General features: G+C 39.2%; 1 protein-coding gene across 1 annotated transcript in view; it reads left to right on the top strand.

Annotated features, from left to right (window-relative positions):
* EFCAB5 (EF-hand calcium binding domain 5) overlaps nt 1–15,568 on the top strand; it is a 90,652-nt gene that overhangs the window by 56,214 nt on the left and 18,870 nt on the right. The window contains exons 11-17 of the mRNA XM_065910931.1: nt 1,406–1,483; nt 1,578–1,667; nt 3,908–4,122; nt 6,252–6,408; nt 9,443–9,732; nt 11,635–11,804; nt 15,122–15,350. Of these exons, the coding sequence (XP_065767003.1) occupies nt 1,406–1,483; nt 1,578–1,667; nt 3,908–4,122; nt 6,252–6,408; nt 9,443–9,732; nt 11,635–11,804; nt 15,122–15,350 (1,229 nt within the window). The remainder of the gene's footprint in view (nt 1–1,405; nt 1,484–1,577; nt 1,668–3,907; nt 4,123–6,251; nt 6,409–9,442; nt 9,733–11,634; nt 11,805–15,121; nt 15,351–15,568) is intronic.

The raw sequence follows: 15,568 nt of genomic DNA, 5'->3' as shown, positions 1-15,568 counted from the left end.
GAATTGCCTTTGCAAATTTATGCCCCTTTAGTTGAAGAATTATAATCTTTTCGAGAGCCAATCTCAATGCCACTTAAGGCCTCAGCTGTTGCTGCTGTTCAGTCGCTCAGTCGTGTCTGACTGTCTGTGACCCTATGAACTGCAGCATGCCGGGCTTCCCTGTCCTTCACCATCTCCCAGAGCTTGCTGAAACTCATATCCATTGAATTGGTGATGCCATCCAACCATCTCGTCCTCTGTCATCCCCTTCTCCTCCTGCCGTCAATCTTTCTCAGCATCAGGGTCTTTTCTAATGAGTCAGCTCTTCGCATCAAGTGGCCAAAGTATTGGAGCTTCAGTATCATTGCTTCCAATGAATATTCAGGGTTGATTTTGTTTAAGATTAACTAGTTTGATCTCCTTGCGGTCCAAGGGACTCTCAAGAGTCTTTTTTAACACTACAGTTCAAAAACATAAATTCTTCAGTGCTTAGCCTTCTTTATGGTCCAGCTCTCATAACCATGCATGACTACTGAAAAAACCATAGCTTTAGCTTTATGGACCTTTGTTGGCAAAATAAATCTCTTCTTTTTTATATGCTTTCTAGGCATTTTTTAAAAATTCTAAACTTCTACAGTCCCAAAGAAAGTTCTTATTTAAAACTCATAAGAGATGGGTAACCTGTGTTAAGGATTTTATACTATCATTAGCTAATTTGAAATCTTTCATTTTTTCAGTATTATATTTATTTCTCCCCAGAACAGGGCTACTAATTTCTGGTTCTCCTTACATAGTGGGGATACAGCCTGAAAAATTAGTGAAGTTACTGTTAATTTTGACTCTCTGTAACAGTGATCCAAAATAACAGTGTCTAAAAAAACAAACAAAACCAAAACAAAATAATGTCTAAACAAAACAGGAGTTTCTTTGTTTCTCATATAAAAGTCAAAACTTATTTGATGAATCGGCCCCAAGAAATCAACAGTGGCTCGAGCTCTTTCTGCCTTGTGTCTCCTCCAGCCCACACTCCAAGATAGCTAACCACCATGTCCGCATCCTGACCAGTAGGCAAGGAGAAAGGGAAAATGATAGACATTACATCATTTCCTTTCTATCTTGTTCATTCATCAGAATTTAGGCACATAGTGACACCTGCTGTCTGGGAGGCTGGGAAATATAGCCCTCATTTTGCATGGTCAAATTTGGGTACAATACGTAGCCTTTGTCACAGAGTTGCTCTCAAAAACTAAAGCTATTAAGCGATATCTTTGTGATTAAGTTAGTAAATGATACCATTATGATACAACATATACAGGAAAGGACCCAAAAGAATGTTTTTGTGTTCTGTATGCAAGATATTTCTTTCATTTATTAACTTTAGAATACATAATGTTCAACTCATAGGCATTTCTTTTATACCTTTTAGAACCTGCTAAAAAGGAAGTTCAGAAAGACAAATCCTGTGAACCCAAGTCCCAAAAAATAGAAGGAAAGTCATGGACAGGTGACTCCTCATTTAATTTTCCTTTCTTTCATACTCCAGAGCAAAAACATTGTGAAAGTGAAGTTGACTATATTATGGCATATGTATCTTATAGGTGAACTTCTGACTTGTAACAACATGCAGTATGCCAAGCATGAAGATGAGGAACAGGCAAATTTAATCTATGCTAACTCAAGGTTCGCAGGTACATGTTAACAAAGCCAGTAAGAACAGATGGCACTCTAATTTGATAACCTTTAATTTACTGTGGTTCCCAATGGTAAGGACTGGACTTAGCCAAGGCACAATGGCCAGGTGACACTTGTACTATTTTGTCCTTGAGCCAATGGACCTAAACATATCCAAGATGACTGTTTGAGGTGGTAGTGTATATATAATACTATTGTAATGCTCTTTAAAGCATATGCATTAGTACAGTTGTCCATTAGTGTCTTCAGGGGATTGTTCCATGAATATCATCCACCCAAAATTTCCCCCCACCACAAATACCAGCATTCAAGATGCTCAAACCCCTTATATAAAATGGACTAGTATTTGCATATAACTGATGGATCCTCCCACATACTTTAAATCTAGATCACTTATAATACCTAGTACAACGTAAATGCTTTGTAAATAGTTGAAAATGCAACATGAATGCTATGTAAATAGTTGCCCATGTGTGGCAAATTCAAGTTTTGCTTTTGGGAACTTTCTGGATATTTTTTTTCCTGAATATTTTTGATCCACAGTTGAAGCCACGGATGCAGAACCTGCAGCTACAAAGGGCCAACTGGATACAATTTTTTTTATGGTTATGTGGCCCTGAAACCACTTTGAAGCTATGATCCACGTATATAAAGGGAATTAGATACTAAAACAATAGAAATCATTCCAGCAATTCCTCTCCCTTGTAGTTCCACATCTAACTATGTGAGGCAGATGAGGCTCTGTCTTGTTTTTGAAGACTTACAAAGGAAGATGTACTCAACAGAGAGAGCAAAGAATAGCTTTTAGCTCTCAGTAAACCATGTATTTAACAACAATTATCCCAACAAGTATTCATATTTTACTGCAATGCTATTTTATCATTTTACCTTTCACCAACAAGTAGTAGAACTTAAAAGATAAAAAAATTTTCCTCCTGTCTGCAGTTTCTTTTCTCATTTAAGAATGGATCAAATAGCAAACTTTGTATCCTCCAAATATTTGGTGAAATTGTACGGCATTGGTTAAGCTCCTGTTGCCTGCTACTTCATGTTCCTCTTCTCCTGATCTTACTTCTTTATTTCAGTTTTGCTCTACCATTTTGACAATTGCATGGGTGATTCTTTTTAAGTTACATCAGATCTCATATGGAAGGCATCAGGGCATGAATGATTGAATTAGTTAATAAATCAATCGTAAATCACCGGGCTCTTCTATGAAATATACTTCATGTTATAACATCAAGCTTCAAGATAAATATATGAGTCAAGCCTCCTGACGGAGAGGTTATAGTGGTGGTATTTACAGACTTATTTAACTAGCCAGTCCAAACTGTAACTGGCTTCAGGCACAACTGAATCCCAGGGCTCAATAATAGAAGCAGGACACTATCTATTTGCCTCTCGGCCCTGTTCTTTTCTGTGTAACTTTCAGTTTTAGGTAGTTTTCTCTGTATTGTGGCAAAGATTTCCATGAGAGCATCTCTAAGCCTATATCCTACTAGTTCAGGAGTCAGAGTACAAGACCAGTGATTCTCCCCCAGTAGTTGCCCCGAAAGTCCTGGGGCTAATTCTCATTGGCCTGTAGGGGATCCCATTGCTGTCATATGTGAATCACTAGCCGGACCTATATCACATGGCCATCCTGAAGCAAGGGTGGGTGAGGCTCAGTACCACCTGATACATCAAAACTGACAATCAGGGAGAGATGTTTTCTCAAATTGAAAAAAAAAAAAAAAGGGAGAGGGACTTCCCTGGCAGTCCAGTGGTTAAGACTCCACACTGCCAATGCAAGGGGCATGGGTTCGATCCCTCTTCGGAGAACTAAGTTCCCACATGCCACCAGGCGCGGACAAAAGGATGAAGACCAATAAATAAATAAATAAATAGATAGATAAAAGATACATTTAGGGACTTCCCTGGTGGTCCAGTGGTTAAGACTCTGTGCTGCTGACACAGGGGGCATGGGTTCAATCTCTGGTCAGAGAACTAAGATCCCACATGCAAAAAAGAAAAAAGAGAGAGAAAGAGAGAGAGAAAACGAGAACACAACCAAAACCCAAACTTTATAAAGGATATATTAAAAATAAAAAGGGAGTACTGTCCTTATGAAGGCAGCATAGACTCCTGGTAGGAAAAAAGGTAGTAGATATTCATTACAATATGTACTCATATATTTTCCCTGAACTTTGATAAAATTGTTCATGTCACCATTTGATGTATGCTTCTTGCTTGATAGACCTGCACTCAATTATCAGAAACATTCAGTCTTACAAGGAAACAAAGGGTAGGAGTGCCTTCAACGGAGTTTCCTTCAACCTACTCCAGTTTGTGCAGCTCCTGGAGACATTTGTTGGTGAAGATTCCCCCTTGAGTGTCAGTGAAGCCCTCACCTCCTTTTTTAAGAAGGGCTTTGTTGAAACCAAAGAAGAGAAAATGAGTAGCTTAGAAAAGGTGAGTAATATCATTTACCAATAAAACAAGTGAGGTCACTATTGTAAAAAGATATGTATACCTATGACTGATTCATGTTGATGTATGTATGATGTAAGTAGGATGGCCGATTCATGTTGATGTATGTATACTTATGACTGATTCATGTTGATGTATGGGGTTCCCTGGTAGCTCAGACAGTAAAGAATCTGCTTGCAATGTGGGAGACCTGGGTTCACTCCCTGGGTTGGGAAGATACCCTGGAGGTGGGCATGGCAACCCACTCCAGTATTCTTGTCTGGAGAATCCCCATGGACAGAGGAACCTGGTGGGCTACCATGAGGTCACAGAGTCAGACACGACTGAGCGACTAAGTACCTGCATCTGGATGGCAGAAACCATCGCAGTATTATAAATTATTTATCTTCTAATTAAAAATTAAAATTAAAAAAATCTATCAACCTCAGTTCCTCCTAGACTAGCTCTTCTTAAGTACTTATTTTGGTTGTGAATGCTTATGCTAATTAGGTACTTAATTAGCATGGCTATTAAATACTTCATTTTATTGTCAAATGTTCTAAGATCACACTCCAGAGAATTCATTCCTCTAATAAGAACATGATTGCTGATGGCAGGAGATGGTTTCTTATATAGCTGTGTTTTTGCTCCTCCAAAGCTTGAAGAGTAGATTCCGAGGAGCAGATATTTGCATGTGCAAAGATGTGTGTGTATGTGTACACTGTCCGATGTGTGAGTACATTTACAAATGCACATACATAAGGGTATGACTGTGGCTTGAATACATATTTTTGGGTACACCAAGGTGGTGGGCTTCATCTTTCTTAAGAAATTACTACTTGAATGAAATATGCAACACATTCGCTGATAGGAACAATTTATGTACTGTTAAATGAAATATATAAATTAGGTTCATCAAGCATATTCAGTAACCTTATCAGTCTTGAGTCTTCTCAATCTAATTTAGAGTTGATATTCCTTTTTCCTCCTCAATTGAAGTTCCCATCATTTAACCAAATGGTATATATTCACTTTCTTTTATCAATAAAATCTACCTTGATTAGATAAGTTACTATCTAGTTAACATAATCTAGTAAAAAATCTAAATGGTAAATAAAATTAATATCAGGCCAATGTTAAATATAAGAAAGAATTTTGAACACAGTCATTTTTTGTTGTTTGAACACTATCATCCGTCGCCCTTCACTACAAAACATATTTCATCAAGAAGCCAGGCAGGGACTTCCCTGGTGCTTCAGTGGCTAAGACTCTGAGCTCCCAATGTAGGGAGTCCAAGTTCACTCCCTGGTCAGGAAAAGTAGATCCCACATGCTGCAACTAAGACCCAGCACAGCCAAATAAATAAATAAGATTAAAATAGATAAAAAAAAAAAAAAAAGCCAGGCAGGAACCTCCCTGGCAGTTCAGTGGTTAAGACTCCATGTTCCCAATGCAGGAGGCATGGGTTTGATCCCTGGTTGGGGAGTCGGGGAACTTAGATCCCACGTGGCAGAGAAAAAAAGAAGCCAGGCAGATCTCCCAATGTGTTTATCACATTGCTGAACAACTAGTAAGTGAATGGAGAGGAATGAATCAAAGATTTTCGAGGAGTGAGTCCCCTTTCTAAATGAATGTGTTTTAGTTCAATGCAGAGAATGCCTGCTTCCTAGCTTAGAGGTGAAACATAGAAAATGTTTATTGAGAGATAAAAAATGATATTAAGAGAATTAAAATTAAATGTTTCATTTTACCATTCACATCCTGCTTAGTCCCAAAGTAAAGCTGTTTTCTGTAAAAAGTGCTGCTTTTTGTGGGGAATAAGCAAAAGATGCCAGCTAGTGTGTGTGTGTGGGTGTGTGTGTGTGTGTGTCTGTGTCTGTGTCTGTGTGTCTGTTAGTTGCTCAGTCATGTCTGACTCTTTGTAGTCCACCAGGCTCCTCTGTGCATGGAATTCTCCAGGCAAGAATACTGGAGTGGGTAGCCATTACTTTCTCCAGGGGAGCTTCCCAGCCTAGGGATTGAACCCTGGTCTCCTGAATTGCTCTTTACCATCTGAGCCAGCAGGGAAGCTCACCAGCTAGCATAATAAACAGATACATCTTCTGTGCTTTTTTATTCTGTGTGTGCCCTAGGCTAGACAAAATGCTTCCCAAATCCAACGGGAACTTCTCCTAAAAGCCCTCTTTCAGAAGTGGGACAGCGATGGCTCAGGCTTTCTGGATCTGAAGGAAATTGATGAACTCTTGTATACATACAAGGAAGGAATGGAAAAAGAATCTATGAAGAAAGGTAAAAACAAAAGAATTTTCTTAAGTTGTGGTAACAAGGTGGCTTCCCAGTATTGTGATATGCATGTGTGCTCAGTCGTGTCTGACTTTTTGTGACCCCATGGACTTCAGCCCATCAGTCTTCTCTGTCTATGGAATTTTCCAGGCAAGAATACTGAAGTTGGTTGCCATTTCCTCCTCATTATTATGATATATATACAGTTAAAATATTGGTTGTTCTAAAGCCATGAGATAGCATTTCACACTTCACATGTACTAGTGTGGCTAGCATTTTTTTCAGCTTTAGTGAGATACCATTGACATGGAACATTGTGTAAATTTAAGCTGTACGATGTGTTGATTTGATACTCTTATATTGTGAAATGATTACCACAGCTTAGTTAATACCTCCATCACCTCACTTAATTACCATGTCTTTTTTGTGGTAAGGACATTTAAGATCTACTCTCTTAGAAACTTTCAAGTATATAATACGGTGTTGTTAACTATAATCATCACCCTGTATTTTAGAATCCTAGAGCTTTTCTTGTAATGAAAGTTGGTGCACTCATTAATAATGTTTGAGCACCTTTTCATGTGCCTCTGGTCATTTGCATGTCTTCTTTGGAAATGTGTCTGTTCAGTTCCTCTGCCCATTTTTCAATCCGATTTTTTTCTTGCTATTGAGTTCTATGAGTTCCCTGTATATTTTGGATATTAACTCCTTATCAGATATATGATTTGCAAATATTTTCTCCCATACTGTAGGTGGCCTTTTCATTTTGTTGTTACTTTTGCTGTGCAGAAGGTTTTTAGTTTGATATAGCCCCATTAATTTATTTTTGCTTTTTTTTCTTATGCAGTTTGACTGTAATTTTTAAAATGGAAAAAACAGTGTTGGCAAGGGTATGAAGAAATTTGAACCCTTGTGCATTGCTGGTGAGAATGTAGAAAATGTCAGAGCAATCAGGAGTGAAACTGTTGTAGAGTGCTTTGTCCAAGATCTTAACTCTACATAGTTAGATTCCTTCTGTGTACCTAGCTACACATACCCATAAAACAATCCAAACCCACTTCACAGTCCTGCTTATTTTCCCTTCTCATTTTATCTTTCTGCCTCTACAAGGTCTGATTCACTTCTCAAGTCTGAATGACTTGCAAGTTTCCCCTAAATTTACTTAACTTTGTATTCTCCTTAATGACTTTCTCTTCTCCTATATTTTTCCTCTTCTGATGAATTCTTCTCAATCAAAAGCTACTAAAATTCTCATATAATAAGTTCTCTCCTTCATTTGCTTAGATCCCAAGATAAATGATTTTGCTCTTCACTGGGTTTAAGGATTTATCTGATGACTTTGGCATAACAGTTTTCAAATTCTTAAAGTATATGGTGCATGAGAGAAAAAATGATAAGGGTTAGTAAAGTTCTTCAGCCCTTTCAAAAATCATTGTATTGGTTGATCTTTAAAGTTACCTAAGTTGATCAACTGTCAGGTGTTCGTCATTAATTATGTCTAATGAGGTGGTTTCCACTTACAAGATGGGAAAACTTCATAACACAGAACCATGGTCCATGGAAGAAACGATATTACACGATGGTCAGGAGAGCTGGGTTCTGATATTTTATCTTTTACTAAGTAAGATCGCCGGGAGAAATAATAACCTCAGACGTGCAGATGACACCACCCTTATGGCAGAAAGCGAAGAAGAACTAAAGAGCCTCTTGATGAAAGTGAAAGAGGAGAGTGAAAAAGTTGGCTTAAAGATCAACGTTCAGACTACTAAGATCATGGCATCCGGTCCCATCACTTCATGGCAGAAGATGGGAAACAGTGGAAACAGTGGCTGACTTTATTTTTCTGCGCTCCAAAATCACTGCAGATGGTGACTGCAGCCATGAAATTAAAAGACGCTTACTCCTTGGAAGGAAAGTTATGACCAACGTAGACAGCATATTAAAAAGCAGAGACATTACTTTGCCAACAAAGCTTCGTCTAGTCAAGGCTATGGTTTTTCCAGTGGTCATATATGAATGTGAGAGTCGGACTATAAAGAAAGCTGAGTGCCAAAGAATTGATGCTTTTGAACTGTGGTGTTGGAGAAGACTCTTGAGAGTCCCTTGGACTGCTAATAGATCCAACCAGTCCATCCTAAAGATCAGTCCTGGGTGTTCATTAGAAGGACTGATATTGAAGCTGAAACTCCAATACTTTGGCCACGTGATGCGAAGAGCTGACTCATTGGAAAAGACCCTGATGCTGGGAAAGATTGAGGGCAGGAGGAGAAGGGGACGACAGAGGATGAGATGGCTGGATGGCATCATCGACTCAATGGACATAGGTTTGGGTGGACTCCGGGAGTTGGTGATGGACAGGGAGGCCTGGTGTGCTGCGATTCATAGGGTCGCAAAGAGTTGGACACGACTGAGCGACTGAACTGAACTGAAGTGATCACATGACCATGAACAAGTTACCGAACTTCTGTAGAGCCATGTGTCCTCATGGGTAAAACAAAGTAGTTGGACACGATGAATGCTAGAATTTAAGGGACCTGAGGATGATGTTATAAGGTTTCACCTGGCTGAGAGGTAGAATTAAAATGAAACAATATACATTACCATATGTAAGATATATAGCCAGTGGGAATTTGCTGTATGACGCAGGGAGCTCAGATCCAGTGCTCTGTGACAACCCAGAGGGATGTGATGGGCTGGGAGGTGGGAGGGAGTTTCAGGAGGGAGGGGACATGTGTGTACCTATGGCTGATTCATGTTGCTGCATGGCAGAAACCAACACAGTACTGTAAAGCAACTATCCTCCAATTAAAAATAAATCAATTGACTTTAAAAAAATAGATGATATAGGAATCATCTTGAGTTCAGCATAGGAAGTCACTGTAAGATGTTCTACTGGACATTCATTGGAGATGCCATTGATATACCCGATTTACCATGAGAAGCAGTTGTTAGAGGCTTCGATTTGTTGTCAGAATGCAAATTTCCCCCACAGGTGAATGAACTTTTGACTAGTTTTTGGCTTTATGTTTCTGTCTTTTAGCTAAACTGCATGTTCAATTTCCAAAGCTACACCCTGGGCATGAAGTGAGGTTGTCTTCCAAACAGTTTCAGAAATACATAGAATTGGTTGTCTCTGAACTCAGGGGCAATGAAGAAGAAGTTCTGGAAAGCGTTGTGGAGTTTCTGATGAACTCTTTAGAAAGAAGCCATGTTGAGAGTCTGAGGAATTGTGCCAGACAAAAGTGGCTGCACCAAATCCAGCATGCTGCAGAGACAAGTGGTGTGTCCTTGGAACCAGTGTACACCGAGACCTTTAAGGCCCTCACCCAGGTGTGCTTTCTAAAATGACATTTAAGAGAAAAACATTTCCTCCCAGGTGGTGATGTTCAATGGTTGCAAAGGAGGAACACACAAAATGTTCTTGAGAAATCTCTGTTATAGATATTTTACTCATTCCAATGTTTTACAATGATCCCGAACCTAGTAAAGATGCAACTGGAATGATTGCAGATTGGCAAGGTAGAAGCAGAGAGGAAAGGTATAAGAAACAGAATTGTGTCTTGGAATTTCTAATTTCATTTGTGCCAAGAGTCAAAGAAACCTATAACAGACAATAAACTGACATTAAAAAAAAAAAAAAAACAGTAAGGAGATGTACAAGCAGTTTAAGCTATATTTCCCTTGCATGCTGTTTTGGGAGTCAGTTTTAAAAGGAACTATTTGGGGGGTGGTGGGAGGGAGGATTCGGACAGAGGGGATACATGTGTATACTTATGGCTGGTTTATGTTGTTGTACAGCAGAAACCAATGCAACATTGTAAAGCAATTACCATCCAATTAAAAATAAAAATAAAAGGAATTTTAAAAATCTTAAAGTCATTATAAAGTAGAATCCAACGTGACACAATAGTTCATAGCACTGCCTAGAAATAAGCTGAGACTATTGCAGAATCCTGTCCCACCCACAGCTCTGCTGCCTTCCTCAGACATGTCCAGCTTACTGCTTTTCCCAGGCAGGAACAGCATGGCTGTCTTATACAAGTATCACAGCTTCCATTGATCCAGGGAAACTATGTCATTCATCTCAGCTAAATAGCAACACATAATTATGGGAATCATCCCCTGAATGGCTTAATTTTCCAATATATCAATAATTGGAAATGATGGGAACGGGAACAGTAGACCAATCAAGAAAAAGAGATATTGGAATTTCCCTGGCAGTGCAGTGATTAAGACACTGCATTTCCACTGCAGGGTACTCAGCCAAAAAGCAAAAGAGTTATTGTTCCAACTTGCTTCTGAAATCTGCCATACCCATAGAGACATCTTACTACTACATTTTTATTAGTCTATTGATTTTCTGTGTAGAAAAGGAGGAATCAAGAAGGGAAAAGAAAAGCACAAAGAACAAGCCCAAATTTATAGGAAGAGGAGACAAATATCAGAGAAAGTGTCTCTCATGTTCCCAATTTATACCCATATTTGGCATATGTGTTAACACATAATATTGTTATAATAGTTTAGGTACATAGAATTTTCAGTTATTTTAACTAGACATAGTAGTTGTGGGACTTCCCTGGAGATCGATTGGTTAGTACTCTGTGCTTCTACTCCAAGGGGCATGGGTTTGATCCCTGATCAGGGAACTAGGATCCCACATGCTGTGCAGTACAGTTGAAAAGAAAAAGAAATAGTAGTTGCATATAGTCTGCAATCTGGAGCCCTAAGTAATCCTTTCCTGCAATGATGTAAGTCAAATGTCACAGCCAAACTATGCTAAGAATTTCTTGAGAACATTTTCCCATATTCACATCATAGTGGATGGTCAAGAAATATGAGTCATCTTTCTTGCCTGAGCTCTCTAAAATAAGCACTTCTAAATGAAGCCCATACAACATGAGTATGGTTCAAAGGGATCCAAGTTTTAAACCTCTAAATATAAGTAGACTTGACAGATTTTTTTTTTTTTTTAGTAGAACTGGTCTGGTTGGCATAAAGTAAATCTATTCTACTCACTAAAACTCAGGTTTCAGAAACAGCTGTGGTGTCAGCCTTTTCCCCCACTGTCTATTTACGGTAATATCTGCATCATTTATTCAGGGAAATGAAATTATTGGGGTCAGATTGGCTAATGAAGGGAGACATGATTAAGAGAACAGCTCTTTGGCAATTGGGAAATTGCCAAACAGAATAGCAATTGGCAAATAAATGATGAGAAACATTTTGCCACAGGATGCTGAAGCCCATGGAAATAAGAAGATCAGTGCTCACATTTCCCTCTTAGAAGAAAACCTACTTCTGCCTGATAGAGGGAACGTTCTATTGAGAAATGTAGCTTGTACTTTAGACGATGCTCCGTTTGTTCTGAAAAGAGTGCTCTACAGGGACATGAAGGGGATCAGGTAAGAATTTCCAAAGACATTGGTTTCACCTTTCTTTTTAAAAAAAATTCCTTTTGTGAAGTAAGTAGCCCTGAAATCCTTCCTATTTAGCTGCCCAAGAGAGAAATGCCTCAGGTCACCAAAGTTTCTCAAGCAGGAGGTGATAGGTTTCCAGTCTTGGGTGATTTCACCTGATTTTTTCTAGAGCTTGCTCTTGGACATTGGTTTTCATGTAGGGACTTCGCTTCACAGTATCAGTTCAATTATTTGTACCAGCTCCGTAAATTATGTCTCCATAATAATGTCTCAGTCGTGTCCAACTCTTTGCGACCCCATGGACTGCAGCATACCAGGCCTCCCTGTCCATCACCAGCTCCCAGAGTTGACTCAAACTCATGTCCATTGAGTTGGTGATGCCATCCAACCATCTCATCCTCTGTCGTCCCCTTCTCCTCCCACCTTCAATCTTTGCCAGCATCAGGGTCTTTTCAAATGAGTCAGTTCTTCTCATCAGGTGGCCAAAGTATTAGAGTTTCAGCTTCAACATCAGTGCATCCAATGAACACTAAAGATTGATTTCCTTTAGGATGGGCTGGATGGATCTCCTTGCAGTCCAAGGGACTCTCAAGAGTCTTTTCCAACACCACTGTTCAAAAGCATCAATTCTTCAGTGCTCAACTTTCTTTATAGTCCAACTCTCACCTCCATACATGACTACTGGAAAAACCATAGCCTTGACTAGACAGACATTTGTTGGTGAAGTAATGTCTCTGCTTTTTTAATATGCTGTCTAGGTTAGTCATAACTTTTCTTCCAAGGAGTAAGTGTCTTTTTATTTCATGACTGCAGTCACCATCTGCAGTGATTTTGGAGCCCCCCAAAATAAAATCAAATTATGTCTCCACATCCTGTTTAAATGGCCTTCCCTGGTAGCCCAGTGGTAAAGAATCTGCCTGCCAATGCAGGAGACTTGGTTTCCATTCTTGGGTCAGGAGGATCCCCTGGGGAAGGAAATGGCAACCCACTCCAGCATTCTTGCCTGGGAAATCCTATGGACAGAGGAGCCTAGTAGGCTACCCTCTATGGGGTTGCAAAAGAGTAGGACATGACTTAGCAACTAAACAATAACATTTTGTTTACATATGTTTCTCTGTTATGATCTAAGCTTTTTTTTTTTGCCTGTCATAGTGTAAGAACTCTATATCAACTTTTATTGACATTATATCTCTTTGTAGCAATCTTTCCCCAATAACACTTATACTGCCAAATCAAATGCAGCTGGATTTGTATTACAGCCATTATAACAACATAATCACTCTTAATTTCTAGCCCTTTCCATTGTGTCCCCCTAATCTGACTGTATCTGGCTCATCTATCCTCATTTTTTTCTGTACAGTCTTTCTTGTTGTTCGATATACACACTATTAATCTTATTTTATTTTATTTTATTTTCATTTATTTTTATTAGTTGCAGGCTAATTACCTCACAACATTGCAGTGGGTTTTGTCATACATTGACATGAATCAGCCATGGAGTTACATGTATTCCCCATCCCGATCCCCCCTCCCACCTCCCTCTCCACCCGATTCCTCTGGGTCTTCCCAGCCCACCAGGCCCGAGCACTTGTCTCATGCATCCAGCCTGAGCTGGTGATCTGTTTCACTATAGATAATATACATGCTGTTCTTTCAAAACATCCCACCCTCACCTTCTCCCACAGAGTCCAAAAGTCTGTTCTGTACTTCTGTGTCTCTTTTTCTTTTTTGCATATAGGGTTATTATTGCCATCTTTCTAAATTCCATATATATATGTGTTAGTATGCTGTAATGTTCTTTATCTTTCTGGCTTACTTCATTCTGTATAATGGGCTCCAGTTTCATCCATCTCATTAGAACTGATTCAAATGAATTCTTTTCAACGGCTGAGTAATATTCCATGGTGTACATGTACCACAGCTTCCTTATCCATTCGTCTGCTGATGGGCATCTAGGTTGCTTCCATGTCCTGGCTATTATAAACAGTGCTGCGATGAACATTGGGGTGCACGAATCTCTTTCAGATCTGGTTTCCTCGTTGTGTATGCCCAGAAGTGGAATTGCTGGGTCATATGGCAGTTCTATCTCCAGTTTTTTAAGAAATCTCCACACTGTTCTCCATAGTGGCTGTACTAGTTTGCATTCCCACCAGCAGTGTAAGAGGGTTCCCTTTTCTCCACACCCTCTCCAGCATTTATTGCTTGTAGACTTTTGGATAGCAGTCATCCTGACTGGTGTGTAATGGTACCTCATTGTGGTTTTGATTTGCATTTCTCTGATAATGAATGATGTTGAGCATCTTTTCATGTGTTTGTTAGCCATCTGTATGTCTTCTTTGAGAAATGTCTGTTTAATTCTTTGGCCCATTTTTTGATTGGGTCATTTATTTTTCTGGAATTGAGCTTCAGGAGTTGCTTGTATATTTTTGAGATTAATCCTTTGTCTGTTCCTTCATTTGCTATTATTTTCTCCCAATCTGAGGGCTGTCTTTTCACCTGGCTTATAGTTTCCTTTGTTGTGCAAAAGCTTTTAAGTTTCATTAGGTCCCATTTGTTTATTTTTGCTTTTATTTCCAATATTCTGGGAGGTGGGTCATAGAGGATCCTGTTGTGATTCATGTCGGAGAGTGTTTTGCCTATGTTCTCCTCTAGGAGTTTTATAGTTTCTGGTCTTACATTTAGATCTTTAATCCATTTTGAGTTTATTTTTGTGTATGGTGTTAGAAAGTGTTCTAGTTTCATTCTTTTACAAGTGGTTGACCAGTTTTCCCAGCACCACTTGTTAAAGAGGTTGTCTTTTTTCCATTGTATATCCTTGCCTCCTTTGTCAAAGATAAGGTGTCCATAGGTTCGTGGATTTGTCTCTGGGCTTTCAATTCTGTTCCATTGATCTATATTTCTGTCTTTGTGCCAGTACCATACTGTCTTGATGACTGTGGCTTTGTAGTAGAGTCTGAAGTCAGGCAGGTTGATTCCTCCAGTTCCATTCTTCGTTCTCAAGATTACTTTGGCTATTCGAGGTTTTTTGTATTTCTGTACAAATTGTGAAATTATTTGTTCTAGTTCTGTGAAAATACCATTGGTAGCTTGATAGGGATTGCATTGAATCTATAGATTGTATTAAGCTTATTTTAAAAAATATTTCTCTCAAGTCAGACTCTCCAAACTGGTAATTTTATCTGAGTCCACTTCTCTGACATATAATACTAATGATTATGGATGGATTGATCTAGTGTCCTGAATGGTTTAATCTAAAGCCCTCTTCTGTGCCTTTCTCCTTTTCTCATATTCCTGTTCCTCAGCTTTACAGTAGTGGATGAAGGGAAGCCAATACACGTCCCCCAAGTTCAGCACCATGGGAACATCTACTTCTGGAACCATTCCCGCAAGAAGAGCGATCACAGTGGGTCATTCCTGGCTCTGCCCCTTCAGGACGCATATATGAGGATATTTGGGGTCTTGGCTATTGACACTCTAAGAGATCCCCAGAAAATTAACATCTTCCTACCCCATGAGATCAGATTCTATCAGGTACGACATAGAAAAGTTCTTCAAGATCAATGGTAGGATAGCCTCTCCTATACTTTTTGAAAAAGTAAAACCTGAAACCAGATGAGAGTAAAGCTATGTATATAAATGGTGTCATCATACATTTGTCAGTCTTTGAAGAGGTTCCCTATTACACATGGAGGGACTCAGACGCAGTTGCATATCTATGCCTCAGATTGTCTGGGAAGCTTGTTAATATG

The sequence above is a fragment of the Muntiacus reevesi genome, chromosome 18, assembly GCF_963930625.1.
Source record: "Muntiacus reevesi chromosome 18, mMunRee1.1, whole genome shotgun sequence".
Lineage (NCBI taxonomy): Eukaryota > Metazoa > Chordata > Mammalia > Artiodactyla > Cervidae > Muntiacus > Muntiacus reevesi.
This window is presented reverse-complemented; position numbering and strand designations above follow the sequence as displayed.